Source organism: Pungitius pungitius, chromosome 2 (genome assembly GCF_949316345.1).
Source record: "Pungitius pungitius chromosome 2, fPunPun2.1, whole genome shotgun sequence".
NCBI classification, from domain to species: domain Eukaryota; kingdom Metazoa; phylum Chordata; class Actinopteri; order Perciformes; family Gasterosteidae; genus Pungitius; species Pungitius pungitius.
Window position 1 is genome coordinate 31,724,116 of NC_084901.1, and position 15,414 is coordinate 31,739,529.

At 41.6% G+C, this 15,414-nt stretch overlaps 1 protein-coding gene across 2 annotated transcripts in view; it reads right to left on the minus strand.

Moving 5' to 3' along the window:
• The window catches only part of ctnna1 (catenin (cadherin-associated protein), alpha 1), a 62,571-nt gene extending 53,711 nt beyond the window's left edge, over positions 1 to 8,860 (minus strand). Inside the window, exons 1-5 of one of the 2 annotated variants that reach the window (XM_037459617.2) lie at positions 8,795 to 8,860; positions 7,143 to 7,260; positions 6,789 to 6,984; positions 1,626 to 1,792; positions 986 to 1,105 (exon numbers count right to left, since the gene is read on the minus strand). In XM_037459617.2, the coding sequence (XP_037315514.1) occupies positions 986 to 1,105; positions 1,626 to 1,792; positions 6,789 to 6,984; positions 7,143 to 7,247 (588 nt within the window). In that variant the 5' untranslated portion in view covers positions 7,248 to 7,260; positions 8,795 to 8,860. Of the gene's footprint in view, positions 1 to 985; positions 1,106 to 1,625; positions 1,793 to 6,788; positions 6,985 to 7,142; positions 7,261 to 8,585 lie in introns of both variants that reach the window. The other variant, XM_037459616.2, reaches the window with a different exon arrangement.
• Between the last annotated feature and the right edge of the window lie 6,554 nt (positions 8,861 to 15,414).

Below are 15,414 nucleotides of genomic sequence, written 5' to 3' on the forward strand. Positions count from 1 at the left end.
CGAAAGCTGGTTTGAAGAGACGGGAACCAGATTAACGTGACTGTCTCCTGACACGGACAGCAAAAGCTAATATTAGTATGACCGGGATACTGGTAATTTGACGCTGTTATCGGGTTTTTTGTCAATCACCCGGGAAACGTAAGTGACGTTAATTCATACATGTCAACGAATCTACAAAACTGATGTCATGTATATATATATAAAGATTTACATGTCCAACTACAGCAGGAAATTTATTTTGATGAGAGAAAGTAGTAAGACTCACCCGAGCAACGGTAGGACAATGCTGGGGTGATGACGAAAGCTTTTATTGCGCTATTTGGAGGTGTGGAGGAGGGATATTTCATTGTGAAAGGCCAGATTTGGATTCCTGATATTTTAAGTTAGCTAAAAACTGTCCAGGTCAGACTGGCAAAATGTGGGCGCTGTAAAAATAGCGCCACGGTCACCTCAACATTCTATTGCATCATAACACCACTTGTGAACATGCAACAGATCGTATGTATATAAAATGTATTCAAGGGCCGTTCCTCATTTCCATCAATTAGTAAAACTGCACCATTATTTGGTAGTTTATTCTGACTAAAAGCATCAGGCAACGCTTCAATGTTGACTACCACTTGTATCACAGTGGAGAGAAATGACAATGACATTTTTCAAGGAAGTGGCTTGTGTCACATTTGGAGTGAAGCCGTTAGGCCCTTTTCTTGCACCCCTGGCCTACTTCACTGCAATCGGTAATCAGAAGATTGTTCATGCTTACTGTATCTGATCGCCAATCAAAAGCATGAGGCACTCTCCTTCATGCTCGCCCCCCATCATTGTTTTACTTTCCATCTAGACCGTGAGAGCCTATTTTGTTACGAGTGGAAAGGACAACTAACAACCATTCAGGAACTTGATAACCTCTCAACCCAATTAAATCCTTCATAATTCTCTGCTCCCAGAATCCCAACACGTTTCTTTTCTGCTGACTGTACATTACCTGCTGTCTCTTGGCGGCCATCATGTTGAGCTTATCCACCTCGGGTTTTAAGGCCTTATATTGGATCCCAAGGTCCTGCTCAGTTCCTGCATTACGCACTTTCACAAGATTTTCTTCCACCTGAGTCAAGCAGGCAGAAAAAGTTAGACTAGCTTGAGGGCAGGAAGGGATACAGTTATTCACTGACAATGTGAAGATTTAAACAAAATGAATGGTCAATTAGGGCAACTTTAAGCTTTAACTTTCAAAATGCAACTCGTTAGGGAAATGTTTCATTATTTCCAGGAGCGTGCTAGTGGTTTAAAACAATCATTTCTAAAGGGCAATTTTAAAGACTGCAATCAAATCACACCAACAAATCAGGCTGTGGTTTTAATTTTTTGTAAGCTGTACTACAGGTGAAGCCTTTCAGCCAGCTGAGATGATCTCAAATAGAAGTTTATATTAATTTATTGAAAGGGAGTTCTCATATGATCACTATACTCAATGCCATTTCAGTGCTCGTAACTCTGGATAACACAGTTCTGGATTGAGGGAATAAAGTGCAGTGGGGTTTTTCCACTGATTCAATAGATTTTTCCAAATTGATAAGTAGGTTTGTGAATGATGCACATCATCTAGAAGAATAAAGCCATCTCACCAGTTTAAGCTGAAGTAGAAGTTTGTAGACATCCGACATGTCTGCCAGCACCAACAGATGTGTGACTGCCGACAGGAGGGCTCTGGCAGCACGGACCATATTGCCCCTCTTCACAGATGAGCAGGGGTCTTCCGCAAATTCTCCAGAAGCCTGTCGCATCGAGTCACCTGAGAAGGAGGGACAAAACATCTGCCATCACTTCAAGGTTCAAACTGAAACTTCAAATGAAAACCGGGTTCAAAAATACCAGCATCTGATCAAAGCAGCACAATGAGCTACATCTCATAATACGAAACAACGTACTAAATCACTAGTCATTAACAACACTGTTGCCCATCAAACAAGTATTTTACTTTAAGGCTTTACATTCTTTAATTGTCTAGGCATGTGCCACACCAGAAAGCTATTAGAAATGTACGACACAAACCATTTGAAAGTATATTGCAAATTCCTACAATATTCCTCGTAATAAATCAGTTGAATTTTTTTTGATCCACGAAAAAAAAAAAAAAAAACTTTAGATCTGCTTCCCTAGCAGCTGCAGTTGTAGCATCAGGCTACATTAGTGGTGGTGGTGGTGGTCTTTCACTGGGCTAAGAGCAGACGGGTCTGTCCCAGACTAAGAGTTAATTCTGCCAAGTCTTGGTTTGAGACAAAATAGCGTGGAGGAGAAAAGCATTGTGACCCATTCCCAGGTCTGCTGGGGGCCAGCAAACAAACACACCAACACCTCTTCAATATCCAGTAATAATTTCAACTTGCACACAAACATGGTCACACACGGCCTTCGAAAAAAAAAAAAAAGAAAGGGGTCACAGCCAGGACAAAAGGCTCACTGTCTGGTTGGTCCGGCAGAATGCTTTGTCCCACATTGGATGGGCCTGCACAGTCGGCTGAGCACACAAATAGACTTTGTAAGCTCACATTATGAACAGGACAGTAAATCCGGATATAGTTTACTCCAGCGCAGGCAGGACCAAATTCTAATTATTGTGTGTATGACGAGTTCCAAAGTCAAAAAAAAGGAGTACGTTTTTGTGTGGCACAGCTTTATAGAAAAGGGAGCTAAAACTGTACAGAACAAAGGATTGTCTTCATTCAAATTCATTAGTATATGACGAAAACAATCGCAGGTTACACTTTCTGAAGCTTTTCTAATAAACAATTCATAGACAAATTTCTGGTTGCCAATAAGGCGATAATTTAACAGTCAAAGGCGGCATCAGTCACGGCCAAAGTGGCTGGTCTCTAGTTAGATGGTTTTTATGGTTTATTTTTTAAGCGTTTTCTTTTTTATTATTTTCTATACAAAATTAAAGTATTAGTTAAGAATATAATGACTATTGTGTGTGTAAAAAGCAGCTCAGGTTACAAAGAAGTGCTGTTAGAGGCGTGCTTCCCCACTTAACACATTAAAGGCTGTAAATAAGTTTGACTATAGAAAAAACTATTGGACATGCAGGAAATCCAGACTGAGATGAGTGCAGTGGTGTTTTTACCCTTCCATTTAACATCAGAGTTTCAGTGAAGTTCATCAGCGCAAGATACTGAGAATTCTGTACTTAGATATGATTTTAAGTGGCTTTTGTGGAATGTTTTCGGTGAGCTTGAACCACGAGCAGCCAGTGGATGAGTCCCCGGCTGACGTTTGCTGTGAGAACAAAAGGGGACTGTATGGGAGACAACTCACGTTGATGGATTAGCTCATTTATCAAGGGGTGCAGTTGCTCTTATTTTCCTCAAGCTAACGTTCTTCTGCACCAGTGTCTCAAGTCTCGCAACTTTGAGCTTGGCTGAAAACATTTTCAACTTGAGCAGACAAAACTGGCAGCTTTTTCTAAAGTTGGCCTCAACAATACCGCTGCAGAGCATCTGCTTTTAAATGGAGAATCATTCAAATCTGTGCATTTAGATCATCGCAGTGAAACAGACTTTAAATTTGCTCACAAGCCTCACATTGAAGATAATATTGCCTATAGTCTATTCCCCTTGTTTCCCATAATTGTTGTAACATAAGATTCGTATTGTTCATTAATCCAGTCAACTCTGAATCCAGATTCCTTGTTTGACCAACATGTGCCCCATCAGATTACTGGAAATCAGTAGCAACAAGTTGAAGACTGTCTAAAAGACAACGGCACTAATCAGTACAAATGTAAGCTAATGTTACAAGCAGGAATAGATGGGAAGAAAATAGAAGCCGTTTAGTGAATGAACCATTAATAACAAGCCACAGCAGCCCCCCCCACCCCTGTCCTTAGGGTGGGTAAACTAATAACCTGTTAGAAACCATGATCAATGTTTGTTGCTTTGCTAATACAACCCCCTCCCCCCCTGTCCCTCCCCAGCCTTGGGGCAGGCATCATGCATGCCCACTTAGTCCAATTCGTGAACGTCAACAATTACTGAAACTCTCAAGTCACTTATTAATCAGAGGGTCACATATGTGTGAGCACTGTAACCAACTAGAGATTAGCCAATTAAATAGCAGTGACTGACATGACGCATTGAAGACCAGATCTCTTAGAATGCTTATCAGCTATAAAACAATGCATTTGATAGCCATATCAGTGCATTCTGACTCCTGAGTAATACCACGGTATGAAAAGTCCCCTTACGTTACATTACATGTCATTTAGCAGACGCTTTTATCCAAAGCGACTTACAATTGCAAGTGCATTTCCACATAGATACAAACTCAGAAGAACAATTACCAAGAAAGTACCATTTTCATCAAATAAGCAGTTTCAAAACATGTTATAGAAAAGTGCCATTATAAGTACAATTTAAGTCCTACGACGCGTTAGTGCTACGGTTTGCTAGTGTTTTATTTACGGTAGTGTCTAAAGAGGTGTGTCTCGAGTTTTCGGCAGAAGATGTGTAGGCTCTCTCCCTTACTGTATGCTCGTAGTTTGTGAGCACATCTAGGGTTGTGAAGGCCCTTGAAATGAAACGCTGAAGACAAAACACTAACAAATAAGTGAACCAAAGACAGAAGAGACTACAGTGGATCTGTTCAGCCACAATACTGCTGTGCAGCATGCTCCAAAGGATTCTGACACTGTTCACAGCACAACCCAACATCAAGCAGTTATCGCTTTAGAGCGAACACCCTTGAAGCGTAAAAAGGTTGTCATGGAAGCAACTCTCGTCTGCCAGACAGACAAACGGAAGAATATGGCTATAAAATAGGTGTGAGGTAGAAACTAGTGTGGCCTCAGCAGATGCAACATGACAAGTTTTTAAAAATGCAAAAACTACTCTCATTTCGATTTGAACGACCGTGGTATGAACCAGAGAAATTATCAGACTAGTCAAGACAAACTACTAATGGCAACAGTTTAACGGTTAATGCCTCTTTGGTTCGTCAATTAATCAATCATATTTCCAGGGACAATTTCTTTAATGGTCATTTGTCAGATTACTTTAGTAATGATTTGTAGAGGAACAGATCTCCCTCAGATTGTGATCACCAACAGAGATCTACGCAATTTTTTTTGCAAATGATCACCAATGTGGACCTCACACAGAGTCCACACCTGCACGCTGCTGCCCCCCGCCCCTCATTTGAACAGAATCAATAAGGCCATTTTCATGTGGCAGATAATGATCAGTGCTCCTTTAATAAACTTCCATCAATCAGGCTCACCCGTGCGGCCAACAGAGTGCAGGATGAAATGATTAAAATGTATATCACACAATAAGCCCAGCCAAAGGGGCAACAGAGACAGACAGCGAGGGGACGGCGAGACACAGAACAAGGACAAGAGCAACCGCTGCATCAAGATAAAGTCTATAAATGGGGGTAAGAGATGTCTACAGATTGTATCCATGCATGTGGGAATTCAAATATGAATTCACACAGACTTAGTTTACTCTGGAAGGACATCGATTTCATTAAAAATTATTTGGTGGAAGAAGAGAAAAAAAAACGTAAAACTTGATCCAGTAGCCACTTCAACATGCAATGTTGCAATCTTAACAATCGTGTCAGAATATTTTTCTCCCATTTTACAACAGCCGGCAAGCCACAGCTGGGCAGAAAATGCTTCCTGAATCCAGAGGGTGAGGGAGGGAGGGGGCGAGGGGGGTACTCTGCTCAATGGCCGCATTATCACTCCAGGCACGCTCTGCTGAGCAGCGTGGCATAGCTGACGGCCAGGCCTGTGCACCGGGTAACAACAGTCAGTGCATTCCAGTCTGGTGACAGCTTAGCACGACTACGGTAACATTCCCGGGCACCGAGCAGCGCACGGGCTACATGTCATCTACCTCCAAACTACTCTGTGCACCGATCGGACAGGGGGACATCTGCGGAGGAACAGCGCCTGGCGCTGTGATAACAGGGAGTCATCGCTGTGTCGTCTCAGCGGCCCACTGTCGTGTGTCAAAAGACTATTGGCTATCTGAAGCCGAGAGGGATAAATGAGATTCGCAATCGTGGTTGTCAGATGATGGAGTCAGCTATAGCAAGCCAATTTGTAATTTAATTGGAGAGTTGGCCGGTGATTTGATGTTAGATTTTGGTCATGAGCCACACACGTCGTTCATTCTGTCGCACAATGAACTGGTACTCCACCAAGAGGCCCCACGGATAACAGTCACAGAAGGCCAGACAAATGTCGCACCAGCCCCGCTCAGTCTCGTAAGCGTGCTAAATATCAATGACTAATGGAAGGGTCCAAAGTTATTGGCGTGCAGGGTTTTATCAATATCTAAATGTTATTGGTACTCTATATTAGTTTGGTCTTTTTCTTTGCATTTAGCTTAGAAAACTAAGCTAAATGCTAAAATTACATGTAGAGAGCTTTTGTTTCATCTCATTTCCTTTTGTAAAACTAAGAAGTGGCGTAATTGCCTGGTTTAGGTCAAGATGTAACACTGTCATTTAAATTGTGATTTCTGGAGGAGGCCATGGTACTGACACTATATTATAGATATGAATGTTCGCATGCCTAAACGCCATCAAGTCCATCATCAGTCGCCCCTAAAAACTCCCATGGCAAAATATATCAAGCTCAAAAGGATATTCTTATATCACGGTTTTCCACTGGGGCTGAGAATATGTACATAGCTTATGACTTATGTATCCTCCTTCCCATCTTAAGAAGCACTCTGTACTAGCTGGAAAACACATGGTTACAATATGCATTTTTAACATACCTTGCTTGCGGACATCTTCCACAGCAGCGATCAGCTCATCCTTGAGAAATTGACTCTCTTTTGCAATTTTTTCTCCTTTATCTAGGAAGTTCTGGGTGGCATTCTCCACAGATGCCGCCAAAACATGAGCCTTCTTGGATCGTCCTTTCTTCTTGTTAGATGGGCCTTTGTTGCTGGAGTTTACCAGGGTGGTGACCTATGTCAGAAATACAAAATGGTTCAACAATGAAACAGCAGCTCTGGGATAAAAAGTGGGATGACACCTTCTACCGTTTCGAATAATTTCGTATGACATATCTAGGCCTGTTCCGTTACCGTAAATAAAATAAAATAAATGCACTTTGTTTACATTACCTGTGTGACCAGGGGTTCTAGCAGCCTCTCCACAGCCAGAGTGCGAATCTCCAGGCTCTTCGGGTCCCATTTAAAGTTGATGTTAGCGGTGTTGATAGTTGTCATGATGTCTGTAATTCTGGAGAGAGAAAAAAATCAGCAATGTCAGAATCCTTCATGATTCTCAAGCTAATCGCGACAAAATATAAAAGGCGTCGTTGGGTCAGCGATGCTCCATCCCTCGCAAAATTAAACAACGTAGTGACACTGTGACACAGTTCTGATTATCTCTCTTTTCAGGCAGCAACGCCATTGATTAGCTTTCGAACTGTGAGGGGTCGGATACTCTGCAGGCCCTGAGGGATACGGGGCCTCAACTGAAAAGTTGGTCAGCTCTATTATGAGAAGACAAACGTCAATAGCCACTAACCTACATAGTCAATAGATGTGAGAATATTAAAAACAATCGGGGGACATTGAATGACAACACAATGTTCTACAATGTTCCATGTTATTCTGGACTGGTGTGTGCTTTCATTTAAGCTTTAAAAAAAAGAATAATCTTTACATTTTAATGGAGTTTGCGAGTCATTAACTGTGGTCTTTTTGTATTGTGAATCCACGACAGATGCAGATTTTCATGCAGTTACAATTCATTTGATCATGGAGGTAAATCTAAAAGCACTTCCCTAAAGTTCAACCGATAACTATCTGAAAGCACTGCAGTGTTTCTCAACCACTATATTAAAAAAAAATGTCACTTCAACAAATCATACATTTCCCTTTCGCTACCTAACCAAGCAGAGCGTGTTATCTGCCAGGTCCATCGAAACCGCCGCCATTGGAGTTGTGTGGATGTTACAAACTAACGTCAACTGGGATACTGCAGGTGAAATTCCCGTGTTTGGGTGGGGCAGAGGTGGATAACACAAACTATCTGCGAGGCTACATAGCACAAACTATAAACTACAAAAAACTCTTTATAAGCTAACACGAATTCCTAGTGCGCAGAGCAGCGTTAGCCGGGTGCTAATAGCAATGGGTACTAATTACATTAGGGTTAAGTAGCTTAATAAGCAGCACCTGTTGCGACGTCAGCTAACGTTCCCAACAGAAAGGTTGTTTTCGCCACACTAACGTCATGTTATCGCTAACTGACCATAAAACAAGTACACGAGTGGACTTCGCCTTTTAAGTCGGCGTTGACAAAATAAACTGATGCATCGATGTCACTTGGTTTGACGTTGGGTACGCGCAACGTGTTAACGTTACCTGCTAACGTAGTGCGCCGAACACGGCACCTTGCTAATGCTAATGCTAGCCAACACAACAAACATTTCACGTTACGCTATCGCGATTAGCCCATTTAATGCTGCGAAACACCTAAGCTGTCCCGTTAATGGCCTGGACAGTAACACGTCCAACGTGATAAACAGAGTGGAATTGCAAAAGTTTCGAACTTACTGAAAACAACCCACAGGCAAAACTGTAGTTTAAAAGTTCAAAATGGAGGAATGGGAAATACGGAGTTCCTTGCTTCAAAACTTTTCCTCCCTTTTCCTGGCTCACTTGAGTTGCGATCCTAAGCGAACAAGCTACTTCCACTCTGGAAAAAGAAAATATCCGAGGAACTCAGCTACGTGAGCGGCTGCAAGTTATCCTGAGTTTGTTACCTAAATAGTTTCGGTCAAGACTGTTTCGATGTCGCAGATTATTGCCCAACAATGGATGAGGCGGAGGTGGGAGGGGGGGGGGGGGGGTGGAGTGGAAAGGGGGGGGGGGGCTAGGGCGGTGACCGAGTTCCTGAACTTCCCGGCAGCGGAGCAGCAGCAGGACACAGCAGCGAGGAGGTGTTCTGGGCGTGGCTCTGACTGTACGTGACCATATATGGATTAATTGTGGCTTCCATAACACTTGAGGAGGCCGTAGGGACACCAGCTTTAAAAACTGTAGTCTAAGCACGTTTTAGACTTTGAAGTTTAACTGTTGCCAGTTATCCATTTATCTCAAAATTTCGGGGCACTTTTTGATCTTCCCGGAAATGAGGAACTGATTTATTCCTGATTGCAGCGGTGCTCATTGTCTCTAGTCTTTGGGTTACTATAGAGGAAACGTTGTTGTTTCTTCTACTATTTACTCAGGGTGATCCAGACAAGGAACCACACAAAGCACCCTAGTATCAACTTGTTAATCATGTAATGGCGAGAGATCCTTTTCTGTTGCAGTGAAATTGAATTGTCTCTGTGTTAATGTCAGTTTTCTAATGCTTTTCAGCTGTAACATGTCAAAACTCACAACCCAAATGAATAAAAAATGATCCCATTATTACAGTCTTGGAGTAATGCGATCATACATAATATGCTTTAACCCCCATTACACTTAATTTCTTCACCACAATAGAAAAATAAATAGGTTAAGGGGTTTCATCCTCAAGCAGCATGGACCCACTTGGGGAAAATCTACCTTTGGTCTATTACTAAATCTTTTCAGCTCATGTGACTAATCTTCAATGTAATTCCTCTCCACACAAAATAATGTGGCTTAAGATACAATAGCTGGTTGATGTTTCCTTTGGTATGTGGAGTTCTTCGCTTCTCTGTTAAAGTCTGAGCCTACAGGACAAGTCACGGTGAGACATTGATTTGAAAAGATCTATCTAGTGGTTTATAGTCAATCTGTATTGTTACCAAACGACCCATTCTGATATCCCATACCCATTGTTATCTCAGATTATATGTTTATGTTTATGTCGGATTATAGTGTTGGATTAACTAATTGAATAGAAGACAACAGAGAAAAACAATGCTTCAAAGTCAGTTTAATTCAGGTGTCCACAGACAACGAGCAGGCTGCCATTTCAGTTTCTCATATTTTATTAACAATTATGAACATTCAACTACAGCTGCACTGACATTTCCGATAAGACTTTTATTCACTTTTACTCAAGATGACTAGCAGATGCAAAACATTTTTACAATATCAAGGTCGGGGGAAAACTATACACACTGTGATCCGCATGCAACTGTCAGTCTAATGGTTTTTGGCAGCAGTGACTGATAACACTGACACATTTGATAAACATATTCAAGAGGAAAGTATTTGGGCTTGGGCCTAATGAAGTGTGAAAGCATTAAATAGATTATGTAAAGAAGCCAGGTGCTGCTCCTCCAGGCTTACTTTCAAAACTTACACACACACACACACACACAATGATTACACTATCTTTTGATAGCATACATCAATGTTACCCCGTGATTGCATAAAGAAAGAGTCTGACAAGGTGATACCAAATTTAAAAAATATCTGCAAATATAAAACCAAGAGGTTGCAAAACAATGCATCAGATAGGTCATAATTCTAATTATATATATGCAGCAAGAAATGCAAAAAAGAATATGAGACAAAGTAATCAGCGACTCAAAGATGTGGCCCCAAGGAACATCACAAACAACAATGGCGCTTTGTTTTCCGAGGGCAAGTACAACGAACACTTCTATCTGTTGGCTGTAGTAGGCGTTAATTAAGAAGCTCCACCAGTGCAGCATGAATTACAGTCCTGAAAAGAATCAGCTTACAAATGCACTCACAAAGCTCATAATGAAGCCCTAAGAATATAATTATCTTACGGAAAGACACCACTGAATGTTTTTTGTTTAATAATAATTTGCCAGGTAATTGTTTTCTCCACAGAGTTTTGACCATGCTGAATCTCAGGGGCAGTGCGTTAAATAGGCACATTAAACAAGCTGCGATATTCTGTGAATCATTGAACTATCTTGTGTGCAATATTCATTTCATTGAGACACAGGAGGACCTGCCGCTGACATAAAATAGCAGATATTTGTTCTTCCAATTGATGCTCTGCAGGGAGAAGGGATGGGCTGAAGTTGTGTGCTTGAATGATGAATGTTTTGTCCAAGTAACAGCTTGCCCCGGGAGGACAAGTTTGGATGTCCTTGAACTTCAATCTTTTTGTACCTTTTGGGCCAGAGGAATGATAAGAGCACAGCATGCTATAAATAATTCCTTCTCATTATGAGGAGCTGCACACGTTTGTGACACACTGAATGTATAATTGAGAGCAAATGCAAATCTGTTGCATGTGGTAGCCGAGACGGTAAATATATTCTATATTTCAAATCTTTCTGTTTGTTATCATAATTGTATTTTTTTTTAAAAAGGAAAACGTGTTTAGTGTACGTAAATGCGTTTGGTTATCTTTGAGCTCTCTGCTCGGTAGCACTACGGAGTCATTTTGTGTTTCTATTCAGGAAACACAGCGTCTTATCGAATGGCACCGCTCCAGGCTGATAAGAGAAACCCCTCGTGACTGCATCCACAGGTTACCTCTTTCATAATTGGGTTATCCATTGTTTTTTCAGACATGGGAGCTACTGTACATCACGGCTTCCTCTCTGGGCAGTTACTCATACTTTTGACACTGACTGAATTGGATGCTCCTTCACTGAAGGAAGATTCTGACATAACGACTTTACAGCGACTTTCAGTCTGCCCACATTCACCTGACTCATCCTGACAGCTGTCCGTGGAGCGGCATGATGTCATCTGCAGGCTCCCCCCCTTCCCCGAGAGAGACCCATACCACCGTGATTGGATATGACTGTGGCGGCGATGTGGCCGCCACTCCTGCACGGCAATGCCCCAAGGGTTGGGCTGAAAGGTCGACTGGTTAGTCCCACTAATGATCATCCTCGATAGCAGTCGCTCGCCGTGACGTTCTCGCAGAGGTGAAACGACCTGCAGCGGTTTCACAAAAAGTCCCATGGGAGGAGATGTCGGACATGTTTACCGCTGGGTGTTGGGACAATGATGGACTGTAGACTACCTAGATCCAGACTATACCGGGACTGCGAAGCACTTTTTTTGGCACTTATGATGGGGACCAATTTGTAGCACTTTGTAGTTTGGTTTTCTTGAATCAATTGTACTTGATTCTTGTTGTTCATGCTCATGACTCAACGTAGTCTGAAACCCTGATGCTGCTAACTCCATGCCGTGGTGTCCCACTGTTGCCCTCCTCTTGGGAAAGTAGTTTTCCTCTCGCTTTGGTAGCAGCGGGACGCGTTGTTTGAAGGCCCCGTGCCCGGGGGGGGGGGGGAACCTACTTGGTACGGGGATCGACTGTTGATCCAAATGTTTGCGTTCCTGCGTGTGTGTAAAGAGAAAGGTAAGTCAACATGTTTATCAACCTTATAAATTGTAGTTGATGTTATCTTCATCTTCTGTAATTGCAGTGTGTACAAATAGCAGTAGATATACACAATTACCAGGCTCACGGCACCGAGCATCTATGTTAATACTTATGTAGCTTACAGTAACACACACACACACACAGACACAGACACACAGCCAAGTGTGTAAACTGACCATGGGTCTCGGGCATCAGTATTCACACCAAGTGGGTGTGAATACTGATGGGAGTACACAGGGTAGCAACAAAGCATTGTAACAGAGGCACACACCTCGATTGTGACTGTGAGGATCCAGCCTGCCTGTGACTGCTGAGCCTCATTAACAGACTGAGTGACACGTCTGCGATGCGCCCACTGAGTAACCTTTGATAGTGGATCCTTTCCCTCAGAGGGGCTGTTTTCACGTTTAAAACATCGATTCTCCAGCTGTATTTGGTCTTTGGCGGTTTCAAAGTCAAACGTGTTTTGGTGGCAGAGTTCAAGTTCCTCCTGAAAAAGGGATGAAGAATTTTCAACGGTGATGTAACATGTTTAGAATTATTTTTTATTAATAATTTTTGAGAGAATGATAACACATTTACCAGCAGACCACCGAGTGAAAACTCAATCGTCACTCACAGTTCAAACGTTATTCCAGAAACCTTGTTTTATTCTAAACTCCTTCAGGGAGCTCTTGCCCTAATTTATTTCTTTCCAAATGGGATTCAAGTTAAAAGGAAGGTGAATAATGTGGTGGAAGCCAAAGATAATGGTTTTCAAAGCTGCAATGAGTTACAGGTTCAGATGCCATTCAAATTTTTGAAACATGATACTTCAAGATATATAGTTGACAGGGTGCATTTATTTATTTATTTATGAACATTTATTAGAGGATCAACCCCATGAGATGCAGCATCTCGTTTTCATGGGGGTCCTCCAGATCATATCCAATCGACAGAACAACCGAGCAACAGATTAGTTACAATGAAAAAAAGAAAATCATAATAAAAATAAAGATAAAATCAAAAAAACAACAAGAAGCAAAAACCACACATACTCGCACACACATACATGGAAGCTCTCACTAACCCCAAACCCAAACTCATCATATATAAGATGTTATTGATAGACAACTACATATAACATAATAATCCCACATACACACATGCACAAGGTCACAATATAACTCACAGCTAATAGCTGATGACAGAGTATATAACATCAGACGGCACTTTGTGGTATGGATTTAATAGGATAATAAGGACCTCTGTGAACATCAGTATGTCATAGGCTTTAAAAATAACATTTGAACCATGAGTTTTGGGGGCGAAGTCATGTTTTTATTGTGTCTGTTTATGTAGATACAAATCTGTAGAACCTTTATTGATCTATTGAATATTAAAAAAAACCTAACGTCATAATATGTCATTAGACGTTGCAGAGTACCTTATACCCAGTGGAGGCGGAAAAACAGGTTTGGAAATAGAACAAAATGAAATGCACACAGAATGTTTTGGGCTGACAGAAAGTGAGGCTTCTCTGGGGTTTCAAATGATTCCTCTAAAAAAAACTCTGCAGCTAAGGTTTCTAAATCCTCCAGAGCAGCCTGAAGAAAGAAATATAGTTTTGAGTGTTGAATTTGTGAAGAAAAAAAAGTTGTTGTTGTTGTTGTTGTGTTGTTGCTTTGGCCTGTTCCAAAACACCTCACACCTGTAGAGAATAAAATAATAGAAATGTTTAGACACATCTGTGTTCATCTCGACTCAACCACTGTTGAAGCGCGAAACTGACACATTAAAGACTTTTCAATGAAAGGTCAAAAATGAAATGTCATTTTGAAACCCCCCCTAATAATGGGGAAAAAGTGTTTGGGCTGTTACATTCATCGTTCTACAGACATCTAAATTGTAAAACAAGGCTAAAACATAACTACCAACAGGGATTATCATTTTTTGTTAAATAGATAATTTTGTTTGTAAATTACAAAAAATATAGTGTTACATGGTGTTTTTGTAGTAGTGCCTGTAAAAACGACTTACTGTATTCATCTTCATCTTTGACCATGGAGTGAAGACTCAAACACAATTTGGTGTCTTTTAAAAAAAAATGAATTGAATATGATATGATTCATATGATATCTATTATTGTTTTTTATAATATGGGGGCCATTTGACGGAGAATCTCTTTTGGTCAGTTGTAGAATGCATTCTGCTCAGTGAAAATCGAGTCCGAGCAGCAGGAAAACAGTGGGTGGTACTTTGTGCTGCTTGTGCTCAACATGAAACAATAAAGGAAAAAAAAGTCGGCTGAAATGCAGAGGAATTTTATAACACTGTGAGGTCGTTTTGCACCAGATAAATCGTAGGAATGACCCAGGCGGTCTCGTGGCAAATTGAAAATTGAACCCAGCAGGTGATAGACACGACTTCCATGCAGGGGAAATGACCTCTCAATGTTAATGATGCAGAGCGCCATGACATCATCTTGACCTGTTTGGGGCCATGTGATCCATGGGCAATGAATAGATGAGACTACAGAGACAGCTTATCCACGGCCCCATTTATGCCATGTTTGCTTTAATAAGAACGTATCAAAGCAACTACCAGGCTCTGAGGTTGGGTCAGTCTTTATTCAATGCAGCAGCAGAATGTAGTAATTCAATGAGAACATCCTCCCACTCTCCCTGCAGCTGATGATGTCTTTTGGAAATGCGGCAGATTTTTTTTTTCTTCTTTTTTCCCTCTCTCTCTCTCACTCTCTCTCTCAGGCAGAACTGATTCTCACAAACATTTGTTTGTTCACTGGCCTGCTTGGAAAAACGACTTCACGCGACGTATCGGAGAATCAACTTCTCTCACACCAGTGCGATCACCTTCACGTGACCGTGTACGTTTCCTCTCAGGCTCAGAACGAACAGAAAAAAAGGGGGTGAAGTAACTTTTACACAGTGGTTCGTTGAGAGCAAAATAGTCGTCACACATCACAGAAACCGCAGCGAGGGGAAAGTGCCGCTCCGGCGGTTTGACATTGATTCCCTCCGATGTAAGGACTCGTGGTGGGGAGGGGGGAGGGGGGGGGGGGGGTGCAGTACCATCATTTAT